Source organism: Ursus americanus, chromosome 21 (genome assembly GCF_024610735.1).
Source record: "Ursus americanus isolate L20-20 chromosome 21, mUrsAme1.1.p, whole genome shotgun sequence".
NCBI lineage: Eukaryota > Metazoa > Chordata > Mammalia > Carnivora > Ursidae > Ursus > Ursus americanus.
In genome coordinates, this window is record NC_142147.1 from 33,371,859 (window position 1) to 33,387,297 (window position 15,439).

At 38.6% G+C, this 15,439-nt stretch overlaps 1 protein-coding gene across 1 annotated transcript; it reads right to left on the reverse strand.

Moving 5' to 3' along the window:
• Nucleotides 1–1,740: 1,740 nt before the first annotated feature.
• Nucleotides 1,741–14,999, reverse strand: GCSH (glycine cleavage system protein H). The gene is made up of 5 exons (XM_045796065.2): nucleotides 14,728–14,999; nucleotides 10,983–11,062; nucleotides 9,704–9,767; nucleotides 3,676–3,807; nucleotides 1,741–1,872 (listed from the first exon to the last, which is right to left on the reverse strand). Exons 1-5 carry the CDS (start codon nucleotides 14,873–14,875, stop codon nucleotides 1,775–1,777), a joined length of 522 nt encoding a protein of 173 aa, XP_045652021.1. The 5' UTR covers nucleotides 14,876–14,999; the 3' UTR covers nucleotides 1,741–1,774.
• Nucleotides 15,000–15,439: the final 440 nt, after the last annotated feature.

The following is a 15,439-nucleotide window of genomic DNA, read 5'->3' on the forward strand; positions in this document are numbered from 1 at the left end:
GCTTCCCCCCTCTTTAGAGTATTCATTCTCCCTCCCCACCACCCCTATTCCAATTTAAGTATTTTTATAGTAACATTAGCTAAGGAACTGATAAAGAATGGACGAGGAAATGTGAAAATCCTAACCATGGATTTTTAAGTGTCCAGCTCTATAAGTGTCTTATCCTTTCCACTATTTTTCTTTTCTGTGAAATGATGGTATTTATGGATCTGTCCTACCTAACTCTGAATATTGCTTTAATCATCAAAAAAGGTAATGTATGAGAGTACTTCAAAACAAGAGTAAATTTATGTAATTATTACTCATTCTTTTCTATTTCCAAAGCAGAGTAAATTAATTTTTAATAATTAAAAATTGACTAATAATTATTTAAACAAGGAAACAGTCATCCAAAATATTTTGGATACTTTCTTGATAAGGGTGCAAAGATATAGCTCAGCAGGGACATGGCCATTAAAAAATGGTTTCTTTCTCCTGAGCAGGAAAGATTTGTTATTTACCTACCTACTTCCTCTAGGTTTTCACATTTGCAGTTTACTCACAGTCAGAATGTGGTAGTATTTGAATACCCTTTTCCTGCATTAACTGGGAAAAATGATAGAGGTATGTCTGCTCTTGCTGTGTGTGTGTGCATTTATATATATTTATAGTTATGTGTGTATATATAATATCCCCTTCAAAATATCAGCATATTATACTTGGCTTAGAAAATATGCTGTTTAGCTACTTAAAAACACCCCTAGGCACTGTAAATTGCTTAAGCTGTGAAGAATATTCACTAAGTCAATGTGTGAGCTCATACAAAGTTTCACTATGTCCATTTCTGTCCCATTACTTAAAGCGGAAACCTGAATGTGGTTTATTTTCTTAAGGATGCCATATGTTGTGCTTATCAAACTTATACTTTCCTTGTTTTTGTCTTCTGTCTTCTAACTTAGCAGCATTAAAAAAACAAAACAACACAAAAACCACCAAAGTAAGTGCTTTCTTTTTGATTAAAGATGACCAAAAATGGTACTTAATGCTATCAGGCATTTAGGTCTTTAAGAAAAACCAGATTTGTGACTAAAAGGAAACATTTTCTTAGAACCTTTCACTGTTACAGCTTAAATTTCCTTTAAAAAAAAAATAACTTTCCATAAGTTAAAATTAGCATTTTCACAAATACTAGCAGAGTCACTAAATGAAATATTAAGAGCAAACAAAAAAACATGTTAAGGAAGAAGTTGAATGTTTTATTATTAAACTATTTATCTTCCTGCAAGGCTGTTGCTTCACTGTATAAAAATAGCACCAGCAAGTGCAGTATATTGCAAAATTAAGGTAGCATTTGTTCTTTATCTGACACTATACAACTAACAAATCTTTCTCTACTTCCAGTTATTTCCAATGGAAAGATTATTTGAGTATTTTGACCCCCATCCAGGAATAGATGTAAGCAAGTTACAATATTCCCTAAGACTTAAGGTAACAATGTCACCCCTGAATTACATGATTTTTATGACTAATTTTTAACCACAGATAATTTCAGGATTCTGAATATCATAACTGGAGCATAAAAATCAGAGGGTGCTGCAAAACAGATGCATATTATATTTTTTGCAATCATTATAAAGTTAAGGGGTATTTTCTTCTATTGGTATTGTTGCAAGTAGTTTCTTTTTCTACTGGTATTGCTAAGTAGTTGCTATTTGAAATCCTCTGTGCACCACTAATTTAAGACAACTATGCTAGATTAAATTGTTTCATACTAGTTTATTTAGGGGTTCCATTTTCACTCCTCAATAGATTTTATGTATTTCTCGTATGCTTCTTCACTCATTAATTCATCCAGTTCTGAAGGATTACTGAGTGCTATCTTGATCAGCCAACCTGCAACCGAAAAAAAAGTATCATATTTCAAATTATCTTTTTAAAGAGTAAAAGTCAAATTCATTCAAAATGTAAAATCTTTGAGTTCCTCAGAATTGATCTAGCTAGTATTCTTTACATAAACCACTCATTATTTGTTTAAGAAGCTATATATTTTTAAGGAGCCTTAAGAATTCAGTTAATACCCTTGCATAGCACGATTGAAAAGAATTAAAGCCAGAACATATTCTACTATATGGATTAAGAACTCTTAACCTCACACCTGTCAGAATGGCTAAAATAAAAAAACACAAAAAACAAACAAGTGTTGACTAGGATGTGGAGAAGGAACCTTTGTGCACTCTTGGTGGGAATGCAAACTGGGGCAGCCACTGGAAGACATCATGGAGGTGCCTCAAAAAGTTAAAAGTAGACCGACCTTATGATCCAGTAATTGCATTGCTGAGTATTTATCCAAAGAATACAAAAACTAATTCAAAGGCTATATGCATCCCTACGTTCACTGAAGCATTATTTACAATAGCCAAACTATGGAAGTAGCCCAAGTGTCCACTGACAGATGAATGGATGAAGATGTGGTGATTATATATATGTGTGTATGTGTATAAAATGGATTATTACTCAACCATAAAGAAAAATATGAAATCTTGCCATTTGCAACAACATGGATGGAGCTAGACAGTATAATGCTAAGCAAAATAAGTCAGAGAAAGACAAATACCAGAGGATTTCAATCATGTGGAATTTTTTTTTTTAAAGATTTTATTTATTTATTTGACAGAGAGAGACAGCCAGCGAGAGAGGGAACACAAGCAGGGAGAGTGGGAGAGGAAGAAGCAGGCTCCTAGCGGAGGAGCCCGATGTGGGGCTCCATCCCAGAACGCCGGGATCACGCCCTGAGCTGAAGGCAGACGCTTAACAACTGAGCCACCCAGGCACCCCTCATATGTGGAATTTATGAAACAAAACAAAGGGGAAAATAAAAAGAGACTCGAGTATAGAGAACAAACTGATGATTATCAGGACAAGGTGGGTAGAGGGATGGATAAAATATGGCATGGGGATTAAAGAGTACATTTATCATGATAAGCTATGAGTAATGTGTAGGATTGCTGAATCCCTATATTGTAGACCTGAAACTAATATAAACACTATGTTAACAATACTAGAATTAAATTTTTAAAAATTAAAAAAAAAAAAACCTTAAGTTGTCATAACCATCAACAACACTGATGGATCCAAATATACAAGACCAGGGATATCTTCCTTTAACAGAAGGAACAATGACACTAACTGATGAGGTGAAGGGGAGCAGGGAGCAGAAAGCACTACTAAGAGAAGGGCTAGGTGACAAGGCAACAGAGAACTACAAGCTAATCTTAATTTTGCAATTCATGTAAAAAAGGTGAAAATTGCTGCTACCATACTTCACTGGGTTATTAAAAAGATGAAAACGTGACAAAACTGATGCAAACAGGTATTATTCTTTTACCACCTACACTACACAGTATGACTGGACACCTTTATGTCTGAAGAGGTAAATACTTTGCAAGTATTCATAAAAAGTCTACAACTTTAATACTAAGAACTCTGTAAAATAAGGCAATGCTTTTATTGACAGAGATATTAAACCTAACCCTATATATTCAGCTAATCTGTTTCCCTTTTTTAAAGCAAAACATCCCTACTTAGTATCAAAAAGTACAAAAAGATGAAGTTACAACCTGCTAAGGCTTGCTGCTTTAAACTCTAAATGTTAACTGCAGCAGTAATCCTTTGAAAAAATTTCTAGCAACAACTTACCATCTTCATAACAAGATTTGTTGACAAGTCCTGGATTTTCTGCAAGAGCTTCATTAATTTCAGTTACTTCTCCTGATAGAGGAGAATAGAGTTCACTAGCAGCTTTCACACTTTCCAAAGCACCAAACTCCTCTAAATTGAGAAAATTAAAATATTAGATATCAAAAGTCAATGACCTGAAAATATAAAATACAGAGAAGTAGTCACCTTTAGTACTGGCATGATAAAACATTCTAAGTATCTTTAAAGATTTTACTTATTTGAGAGAGAGGGAGATAGCAAGTGCTCGAGCAGGGAGAAGGAGAAGCAGACTCCCTGCCGAGCGGGGTGCCTGACATGGAGCTTGATCCCAAGACCCTGGGATCATGACCTGAGTCAAAGGCAGACGCTTAACTGACTGAGTCACCCAGGTGCCCCCAAACATTCTAAATGTCTTTAATTAAGAAATAAAACCACAGGTTTCTTCATGCTCTTATCACCTGTGAGAAGGGTATAAATATCCTCAATAAAGTGGACCTATCTGTTTTAGACGGAGTCAACAACAAATGGTGATCTATCTGAATACCAGATGTACTTAAACCCAGTAAACTTAATTTTCTTCCAATTTGCTGTGGCTCCGAAAAAGATATGAAAATTTTAGGAGATTCCAGTAATGGTGAAGTACCTCATCAGACCAGCCTTCTTGCAGACAATAATTATAAACTCTGAACAAAACAAAAACAATTGTTTATGAAGGCTCTGAAGAGTAACCAAAGGAGGAGTCAGTCCTTAAAAAGGGGCCCAAAGTGGGTGAGATCTTCATTTATATAACTTGTACTGACGACATTACCCCATTCAAAGTGCACAGTGTAACTAGAACACAGAGAAACCAGTCTTATTTGCTTGAGAGGTCAGAGGACGGAACGTGGGCCTGCCAAGGTGGCTGGAAATGGAGGGCTGAAATCCTATAAAAGGAGCCATGGTTAAAAGAAAAAGTAGTCAACAGATTCCAAAATGACCCACAGATCCACATATTGGAATAAGCAGAGAACCTAAAAGTAACTATTACAAACATGTTCAGATTTTTAAAAAGATCATGCATGAACACATGGGGGAATACCTGCAAAGAAATGGAAATTTTAAAAATGGACACTCTAGAACTGGAAAATATCATATCTAAAATAAAAATCACTAAATGACAATAAGAGCAGAAGGGTCAGTGAACATGAACAAAGAGTACCTGAAATTAACCATATTTCAGTCTTTTGACTGAAATAAAAGACTGAAAAATTAACAGAGCCTTAGTCACCTGTAGGACAACACTGAGTGATGTGAAATGAATGATACTGAGAATACAATATACCCAAGTTTGTGGATATTGCTAAAATAGTGCTTAGAAGGAAATTATCTTTAGGTCTCGCTTACAAAGAACATCTTAAAAATCAATGACCTGAGTTCTAAAGACACTAGAAAATGAACAAAAGCAGTTAGTTCATGGAAAGGACACAACACTTGAAAGAAGGGACAATAGTGATTTTTTAAAAAAAATGGCTTTTGGCCTGAAGACAGGCATCAATCTATGCCATTTGGGGCAGCCAAAATTCTGAGAGAAATCTGTCTTAATTGGCTAAGGGACCAGAAGACAAGTTGAGGCCACCATAACTACTGGGAAGTGAGGTGGGAAATCCCAAGGAGAGAGACTAAAAGGGAGAGCCCCAAATCCTGTGTATAAACTCTATCCATGTCTCTGAATGATGCCTGAGCTATGCATGCATAGCTGGTGTCCCAGCTAAAGCTAAAAGAATTAAACTTAGATTTTAGCTGCTACCCACCACAAGGGAAATGATGGCATTTTACAGTATGGGTAAAAAAAGTACTTACTAAAACAAAGCCCCAATTTTCTACCGAAAGAAAAATTAGAGCAAATTAAGTCTCAGTTGAAGGAAGAAAACAAAGATATGAGCATGAAATAAATGGACTATTAAAAAATTAACAGTAAAAATTTGCTTCTTTCAAGATTAATATGATTGATAAATACCTAACAATACTGATGAAAAGAGAGAACACACAAATTACCACATTTTTACTACTGAATTTGACAATATAACATGGAAAAATTCCCCCCAAAACATAACAAAACCAAAGATAATGTAGAAAATATGAATAGTCTTATATCTATTAAAGAAATTAAATTTGTATCAAAACCTTCCCAGAAAGAAATGATCTGACTCAAGATTTAACTGGTTAATTCTATCAACATTTAAGGAAGAAATAATACCAATCTTGCACTCTTTCAGAAAAAGAGAGGAGGTGAGAACATTTCCAAACTTAGTCTAAGAGGCCAAGATAGGGACGCCTCGGTGGCTCAGTCGGTTAAATGTCTGCCTTCAACATACAAATGGCTAACAGACATATGAAAAAATGTTCAAAATCATTAGCCATCAGGGAAATGCAAATCAAAACCACACTGAGATACCACCTTACACCAGTGAGAATGACAAAAATGGACAAGGCAGGAAACAACAAATGTTGGAGAGGATATGGAGAAAGGGGATCCCTCTTACACTGTTGGTGGGAATGCAAGTTGGTACAGCCACTTTGGAAAACAGCGTGGAGGCCCCTTAAAAAGTTAAAAATTGAGCTACCCTATGATCCACCCATTGCACTACTGGGTATTTACCCCAAAGATACAGATGTATCTTTGCACCCCAATGTTCATAGCAGCAATGTCCACAATAGCTAAATCGTGGAAGGAGCCGAGATGCCCTTCAACAGATGACTGGATTAAGACGTGGTCCATATATACAATGGAATATTACTCAGCCATCAAAAAGAACGATTTCTCAACATTTGCTGCAACATGGATGGGACTGGAGGAGATAATGCTAAGCGAAATAAGTCAAGCAGAGAAAGACAATTATATGGTTTCACTCATTTATGAAACATAAGTAGGAAGATCGGTAGAAGAAAGGGGGGTAAACAGAAGGGGGAATGAACCCTGAGAGACTATGGACTCTGGGAAACAAACTGAGGGCTTCAGAGGGGAGGTGGGTGGGGGAATGGAATAGGCTGGTGATGGGTATTAAGGAGGGCACGTATTGCATGGAGCGCTAGGTGTTATACGCAAATAATGAATCATGGAACTTTACATCAAAAACTAGGGATGTACTGTATGGTGACTAACATAACAAAAAATTATTATTAAAAAAAAAAAGTGTCTGCCTTCAGCTCAGGTCATGATCCCAGGGTCCTGGGATCGAGTCCCACATCGGGCTCCTTGCTCAGCAGGGAGCCTGGTTTTCCCTCTGCCTGATGCTCCCCCTGTTGTGCTCTCTCTCGCTCTGACAAATAAATAAAAATCTTAAAAAAAGAGGTCAGTATAACTAATTCCAAAATTTGACAAAGCCATCATAAAAGACTAATATCTTATGAATATTAATACAAAAGTGATTAATTAGCAAATCAAATCCCACAATATATTTTTAAAGATAATTTTTGCACCGTAACTACCAGGAATGCAAATCTGGCTCAACATTTAAAGATAACCTTATTCATCACATTAGCAGAATAAAGGAGAAAACCCTTATGATCTTATGATCATGTCGATAAGATGGATGAAACAAATGTGACAAAATTCAACATCCATAAATGATAAAAACTGTCAGCAAACAAGATGGAAAAGAACCTCCTCTTCTGATAATGAGCATCCATCAAAACCCCCCTGCTAACTATCATGCCTAAATGATGAAATTTTAGTGTATTCTCAAGAATCAGGAACAAGGCCAGGCAGGGTAATGATGTCTACCTCACTGCTTCTACACAACATTATACTGAGGGCTCAGGGCTGTGCAATAAGGCAAGAAAAAGAAAGAAAATGCATAAAGACTGAAAAGAAATAAAGCTTTTTATTTACAGATTACATTATTGTTTACATAGAAGATCCAAAGGAATCTACAAAACTGTTAAGAATCAGTGAATTTAACAAGGCCTGAAAATGAAAGCAAAAACTATGTGAAGTTTCAAGAAGAAAACACAGAGAGTATCTTTGCAAACTTGGTACAGGCCAGAGTTGCTCAAACTTTCTCGGTTCATAGTGCCCTAAGTATCTTAGTAACATATTTTTCATTTTTAACTACAACTATTTATTTATAATGTGTGTCTGTTGGATACTATACAATTTCTCCATCAGGGAATCAGACTGAACACCAACCACTGTCTTATTGATGATCCTTGCTTACTTTCACGCAGTATTTGCTTCAAAGACACATTACCCAACATAACAGATCTGATATTGGAACTGTTAACTCTATTGAGCTATCAGTGTGTGGTGTCCAAAAGAGGTTGAAAATTTTAAATATCCCATAGCTCTAGGGTATATAGGATGGGAACCATGGAGACAAAGATTTCTTAGAAAAGATGCAATGTTCTATACATAAATAAAAACATTAATTAACTTGGACTTGTTAAAAATTAAAAGCTTATCAAAACAGTTAAGAAAATGAAAAAACAAAATCACAAACTATGACAAAATTTCACAAAATATAGATCTGAAAAAGGATTTGTACCTAGAATATATAGAATGCCTAAAAATTAATGGTAAAAAGACAGCCCCAATAAATTTGGTAAAGGCTTGACTAGAGACTATAAACAAAAAAAGATGTGAGTGGCAAAAAGCACATGGAAGGGTGCTCAAGAATAATTTATCATCTCACAGTGAGATCTGCAGTGCCTAGAACTCTCTCATATTGCTGGTGAGAATGTAAAATGGTACAATCACTTTGGGAAACTGGCAGTTTCTTATAAAGTTAAACATACAACTACTACACTACAAGCCAGAAATTCCATACACACACACACACACACACACACACTCTCACACACACCCCCAAGAGAAATGAAGACATCTACAAAAAAGTTTATAGTAGCTTTATTTCTAACAGCTAAAGACTAGAAATAACACAGAAATCCATCAACAGGAGAAAAGACTAAAATGTCATATAATGGTACACTATTCAATAAAAAAAAAATAAACTGATCAAAAAGAAAAACTGATCACTCAACATAAATCTCAAAATCATGATATTGGACAAAAGAAGCCAAACATAATATAAAAACTGTGTGGTTACTTTTGAATGAAGTTAAATAATAGACAAAACTAACCTATGGTAACAGAAATCAGAGAACAGGTTGTCTTGAGAAGGGTTTTAATTGGCAAGGTTTACACAGTTGTTTGTCAAAACTCATTGGATTATACACTTCATTCACTGTATGTAAATTTTACATCAATTTTAAAAAAGCCTTTAGCAGAAAAGTTTAAAGACAGTATCCATTAGAGATACTTAGGTTAACATAAGTTTTTTAAGCACAGAAAGCAGGTTCATGCTGCTCACTTGCTGTAAAGAGATGTTCAGAAACAGGATCTCTTGCTTGAGAGCAGCAGAGTGGGTACAAAACATGAGAAACAAGAACTGATGTATAGAACACAGAAAAATGGACAGATAAAGATTATTAATCACAAGGGTCTTATGATATCAGAAAAAGTTCATACGAAGACCTTCAAAAAGAGGAATATGACCTAATATTATGAGAGCCAGGAAGCAGAAAAAGTTCAAGCAAGATAAATGATGGGAAAAGTTTAAGTAGAAAAAAACCAATACTGTCAAAGATATTTAGAAAAACAGATTCTTTACTCCCTCTAAAGAAAAACAGATTTAACTTTCTCATCCTACTTTTGGATATGGCCATTTGAGAAAGTGATACTTGAAGATTTTGCTGCCATTTTGTGAGCTCCGACACACCAAGGCAGAAAAAGTATGAAAAGAGGTCATGTCCTTGATGACCCTTCACTGTGCCACTAAGCCAATCTCCTGTCTCCACCCAGCTCCAGACTTCTTGAAGGAGATAAAATAAACCCCCTGTTTAATCTTTTAGGCAAGTTCTCTGTTACTTGAGTAAAAAAGCACTCTACCTGGTCCTAGGTACAAACAAGTTATTATTCAAGGTAAAGAAAACATATGGCATGAATAATATACCAAGATGAGAAAAATACCTTGTTTGTTCAGTTTTGTCCCAACGTCAGGCAGACTACAGTAAACAACATCTCCCAAAGCTTCCTAAAACAAACAAAACACAATTCTTTAAGAAATCAAATTAAACCTCCTGGTGAATAGAAACAAGTCAAACACTAACCTTTTATAATTCAGACAGTACATATTTTACACTTGAGGGGCTCCATTCTTTGATTTTTCTTACAACCCTTCAAAAATGCAAAACTATTCTTAGCTCAGGACCGGCAAGAAAACAGGCCACCAGCTAGCCTGGCCCATAAGCAGCAGTGACTCCTGTCACAAACCATATCCCCCTCACTCCCCTATATACTAGGCTTCTCTGAGAACAAACACACCTTGTGCTTTTTCACCTTTGCAGTTTTGCTTAGGCCATTTCCACTGCTGTATTTGCTGAAATACCCACTGATCTATAAATTATAGTCCTCATACCTTGTACTCCCTGAAGACCTTGACTGCAAGTTAAGAAGTGAGCTCTCCAGGTGAATTACAACCCTTGTACTACTCAGGGCATCCATCACATAATGTTTTGTGGGTCATTTTCCATGTAGGTGATGCCCCTCATAGACTGAACTCCAGGAGGTGAAGATAACACTTTTACAGTACTGTACACAGTACCCTGTACTGGGGCTCAGTAGGTACACAGGCCAGTGAAGACAGAATCGTCATTGATCCTCAACACCTGAGAGTCCAACACTTCTGAAGAATAGTATATACTCCTATCAGTTAACAGTTTCCCCTTCCAGCCCCACTCCACACACAGCCTCAGTTGAAAATCACTGACTCATACTTGTTATTTGGCTTCCCATTTTCTTTTGCATAATTTCTCAATATGGGATCAGTGGGAATACCGAAATTAAGAGAAAAAGATTGGCTAAATAAAAGGTTTGCCTTTGTCTAATCTGTGCCAGTCTAGGTTTTCCTTCTTCATGCCCCAGGGTTGTGCATGTATCACAATATCCACAAACACTGTCGACACTCCCATGCCTTTTGCTTGCTCTTATTTTTTTCCTTAATTGCCCCAACATGAAACATATTTCTTTCTTGAATAAGGTATGTTTACTTCTAAGTGTTAACCTTTTAATAATCTCTTAAAACACTACATACTGCCCTAACTAAATTTATATTTTACTTGTTTACTTGACTGGTGTTCCTTAAAGGGCCCAAAATAATGAAGGGCAGAATAAACAATTTTTAAAAGGCAGAGACAATCCAATTTAGGCAAGAGCAGACTGTTTTAAGTATTTCAAGATAATCCAATACCTGTGCAAAATTGCTGATTCCCACTGTTCCAATACCATTTTCTGTTGTTATCCACTCATGTTTGTCTGTGAATTTACGCACTAAAATAGAAGACCAATATTTCAGAAAAGCAGTGGTATTACTTCTTAAAAAGCACTTTTCATATCAATACTGTCAAAAGGCAAGACTTTCCCGGTATTTATTTGACTTACTGACACTGCCTTTCAATCATACACTGCCCAGGAAAAACCAGATCACATGAAAAGACGGAACATCTTCTCAAGAGTAGTATTTAGGCAAAGATGGCTTGAAGTGAATGAACACCTTGTGCATCTTCCAGAGATTTGGTTATTCCAGCATTAGTCTAAATCACACATACAAACTATTTTGGAGCGTGCTTCAAATGTATACTCATCTATTACTGGTCTGTCTTACAGAAGGTAGTCTGTCCCTCTGTAGACTTGGGGTGAGCATAAATGCTCATAATGCTTATAAATGCTCATAAATGATTTAACCTGAAGGAAAAAAAAATGTGCCTCTTTAGGTAGAGTTGACCTAAGAGCGTTTCACTGCAACTTGTTATAAAGTGGAATCTTACATGAATGAAATTGATCGGCAACAATTATAACTTGACTAAGTTCTTAAAATTCCATTTTCCCTGAATTCAAGCCTGCCCTTGAAGAAGATGGCTACTATCATTTAAAGAAACAAACTATAAGATCAGAACTCAACAGTCACCTCAGAGCTAAGGCATTAACTGGTGGAAAGTCAAGCTCTGCTCAACATTCAATGGACAGGTTAGCCCTTGCTTGGCTTTATGAGCTGCTTCTCTTCAGAGACATGGCCCAACTACTCAAGGATTCCTGGAAAAAAGACTGACCGAAGTTCAAGACATGTGAAAAAGGCTATTTAGAATTTAATGTTAGAATTACTCTAAAGAATAAATAATTTTTAGGAAATCATATGCTACCTTCTTAAATATATATCACATTCTGAGGCCAAGTATTTTTCCAAAAACAATGCATCAGAGGTTAATAGGACTACGGTTCATCAATTCAAATGCTGTTTTAGAGTAAGACTTTCTAGTTCACTCTTACTCTTACCCAAAAAAATAGCTGTACTTAAAAGAGCATTAAATTGCTTTGATTACACAGCACTGATACACAGCAGAATGTAACTTACTGCTTTCTTTTTCCCCTAACCATTGAAAAACATTAATTTCATATTCTTCACTGGAAGAAGTAAAAGCTGTCACAAAAGAACTTGCTTTGCTTCATTCCACTTCAAATAACTAAATGCTTCAGGTCAATGTGATCTTTCCGTAAAGTTTCTACTTGGTGTTCTGACTGCGGCTCCCCCCCGCCCCACCTTCTCTTGACTACTACAAGTTTAGAAGCTCTTTCCTTCCAGAAGGCTCTGTAGCCCTCCAAGGTTCCTAGGCCATCCAACTGGCTCCGACAGCACTCTGTACCACTCTCCCCGATCCTGACCCCACAACACACAGCACTAAGGAGCTACCCTTTTGTCCATTCTCCCCAGCAAGGAGATGAAGTACAAAGCAAGCAAGAGCACAGTTTATCTCATATTCATCTGTATTCCCACTTCTAACACAGCACTTACCAAACAGTAAACACTCAGAAGGTTAAGGAGTGAAGAAATTCTTTAGTTTTAATTAAGTAAAGGAGATTCTGAGCAAAATATATAGGTATTTGGCTACACTCAATTCTCCCTATCACTCTGTTACAACTCTAGAACTGGCTGATTACAATACAAATTATGAAAACTTTAAATCTAAATATACCTTTTTAAAGTAAGGGCTGGACAACAATAAATATGACTTCTCTGAGACTATTTTCTCAATTTTGGCCTTGGCATCTTGCCTAATTGTAAAGATAATCTTAGGAGTAAGGTTGCTCACACACACTCAGTTTAACAACTGAGGAAACACAATTTTAGAGGAAAGACAGCAACATTAGTAAGGTAAATGCATGTTAAGTCCACTTAATTTCAAAGTCTGGGAGACTTTTTACAAGGCCAAGCTGTTTAGGCTAAAGACAATGATTAGTTTAACTCTCCTTTAACCCTCAGCTCAATAGGAAAAAAGTGGACAGATTAGGTAAATAATTACTTTCTTAGAGCCTTTAAGAACATCGTTTTTGGCCTCAAAATGAGGCGTTTTCAGTAATTTATGAAAAGTCTGCATTTTCCTCTTTTCAAAGTCACTAGTCAAGGGGCACCTGGCTGGCTCAGTAGGTGGAGCATGTGACTCTTGATCTCAGGGTCGTGAGTTCAAGCCACACGTGGAGTATGGAGCCTACTAAAAAAAAAAAAAAGTGTTCCAAAGTCACTAGTCAGGTAGCAAATATTGGCCAATTTTTACCTACTTGATTCTATAATATTTAATAACGAGTAACATTTACCAAGTACTTACTATGTGTCAGGCTATATGTATAGCAGTTACATTATTTCATTTCATCCTCCCAACAACTCTGTGTGGTAGAGTTGTTATCATTTCCATTTTTCTGATGAGGGAAACAGACTAAGAAGTTAAGTGACTCTGCCCAAGATCACATAGCTAATAAGAGGTAGATCAAAATTGGAACTTGGGTCTCTCTGTTCTTAAAAACCTTAGTGTTCAACCTGATCGTGGGTATTGATATTTTGGACAATATTTAACTAGCTAACTGGAAACTGCAAAAAGCCAGCAAAAGCATCACACTGAATAACCAAAAAACAAAAAAACAAACAAACAAACAAACAAAAAAAAAACACAACAACCCCAGACTTGAAGTTCATTTCTTTTCTGAGGTATGCTTTCCCCTTTGTATTCAAATTGGTAATTACTGGTATGTGTCACCAACAGAACTAAAGGAATATATTAGCAAAGGGAGAGAAGCATCTTTATGTTTCAGACTGTAATAAATGTTATCAAGTCTTCCATTTCCAAACAGGTTTCTAAAACAGTGAACTTGGTGAGACAACAGCCATCACAGGCCTATGCACCCCTAAGAAAGAAGCCTGAGTTCTTGGAGGTGCAGTTAGCGTCTCAAGCATTTGCGCACGCAGTAAGAAAACTTTTTCTGCTGCGGTAACTATGCTAAAGTATAAAGTAGCACAGATGACCAAGACATTTGTGGACAGGGGCCCCAGTTATTTCAACTGCATGTACGTGTGACGCCTCATTTCTGTCCCAACACATCCATGACTCAATATAGACTTTGGCGGAATGTAAGCGTCCAAAAGATTTTATCTCACTGTTTTTAAGAAATAGCCGATTCTTCAAAGTTATGCTCACTTGCTAGTTAAAATCTAGCTCAGATGCTTTAATTTCACTAACTGCTCTTTAATTTTACTTCAGAGTTCTCAGTGACAATCGACGTAACAAACTAAAGCCTACCATGTCTCCGATTTTAGGGCCCACGATGCACACACACGCGAGATAACCTAAGGTCGCGAAGGAGCTTAGCGACGCTTGCACGGTTCTCCAGCAGCGAGCGGCCAGCGATCCTGCCGGACGGAACGAGCCCGCACTTGGCCTCGCGTGTGCTCCAGGCTTCCTCCTCCTGGGTCCCCAACCCGCAGGACAAAGGCTGCGGTGTCGGCCACGCAACTAGGGATCCCAGCAGTAGAAAGAAGCGTAGGCAAGGGTCGCCTCGCTGGCGGGTGGTTCACTGGGGACTCGAGGTAAGCAGCGGCCCGGGAGGGAGGAGTCCAGCCCCGTCGCCCCAAGCAGCCCGGCTCTCCCCACGTGCCCGCCCGCGCTTACCCGAGAGCAGAGCGGAGCCCGTGCGCAGTGTCCGGACGGGGCCCGCCCTCAGTCCCCAGGGCCGCGGTAGGCAGGGCGCGGCGGGCGCGGCGGCGACGCGCAGGCTGCGAGTCGCAGCCCGCACGCTCCGCACCGCTCGCAGCGCCATGTTCACAGAGGTGCGGGGGTCGCAGTGCAAGCGGCTCGGGAACGGGGCAGGGGCGGGGCAGGGGCGGACCCCCGGACCGGAGCGAGCCGGAGCGAGCCGGCTGGTCCGGGGCGTGGAGGCGGGGCTTGGTAGGGTCGGGGACGGGGACACCAGGCCGGGCGCGGCCTCGGATAGGGCGACGCGCGCGAGAGAGGCGGGGATATGCGCAAGAATTTCGGCCCGGAAGGGGCTGGGGTGGGGGCGGGGCCTAGCGCGGTAGCTGGTTGAAGGGGTCGGCGGGGTGGGGCGGGGCCGGGCCGGGCCCTGTCCCCTGGAGTCGCTTTCCGGCAAGGGAAAGTGCAAGGTCAGCACCTTCAGCTTTGCTGGTTTGGGGGCCGCGCCGGAGCAGTGAGAAGGGTTCCCGGCAGGGATGGCTTCGCGGACGCGCATTCCTGTGCCAATGGGTCCCTGAGGTCTCCAGGAAGGTAGAGTGTCCCCAGTCCTGTTAAAGGATACCCTCCCCTCCTTCTACAGAGGATCAAGGTCACGCAGAGTAGGGTTCATAGCCAGGTCTAAACTGAGTCA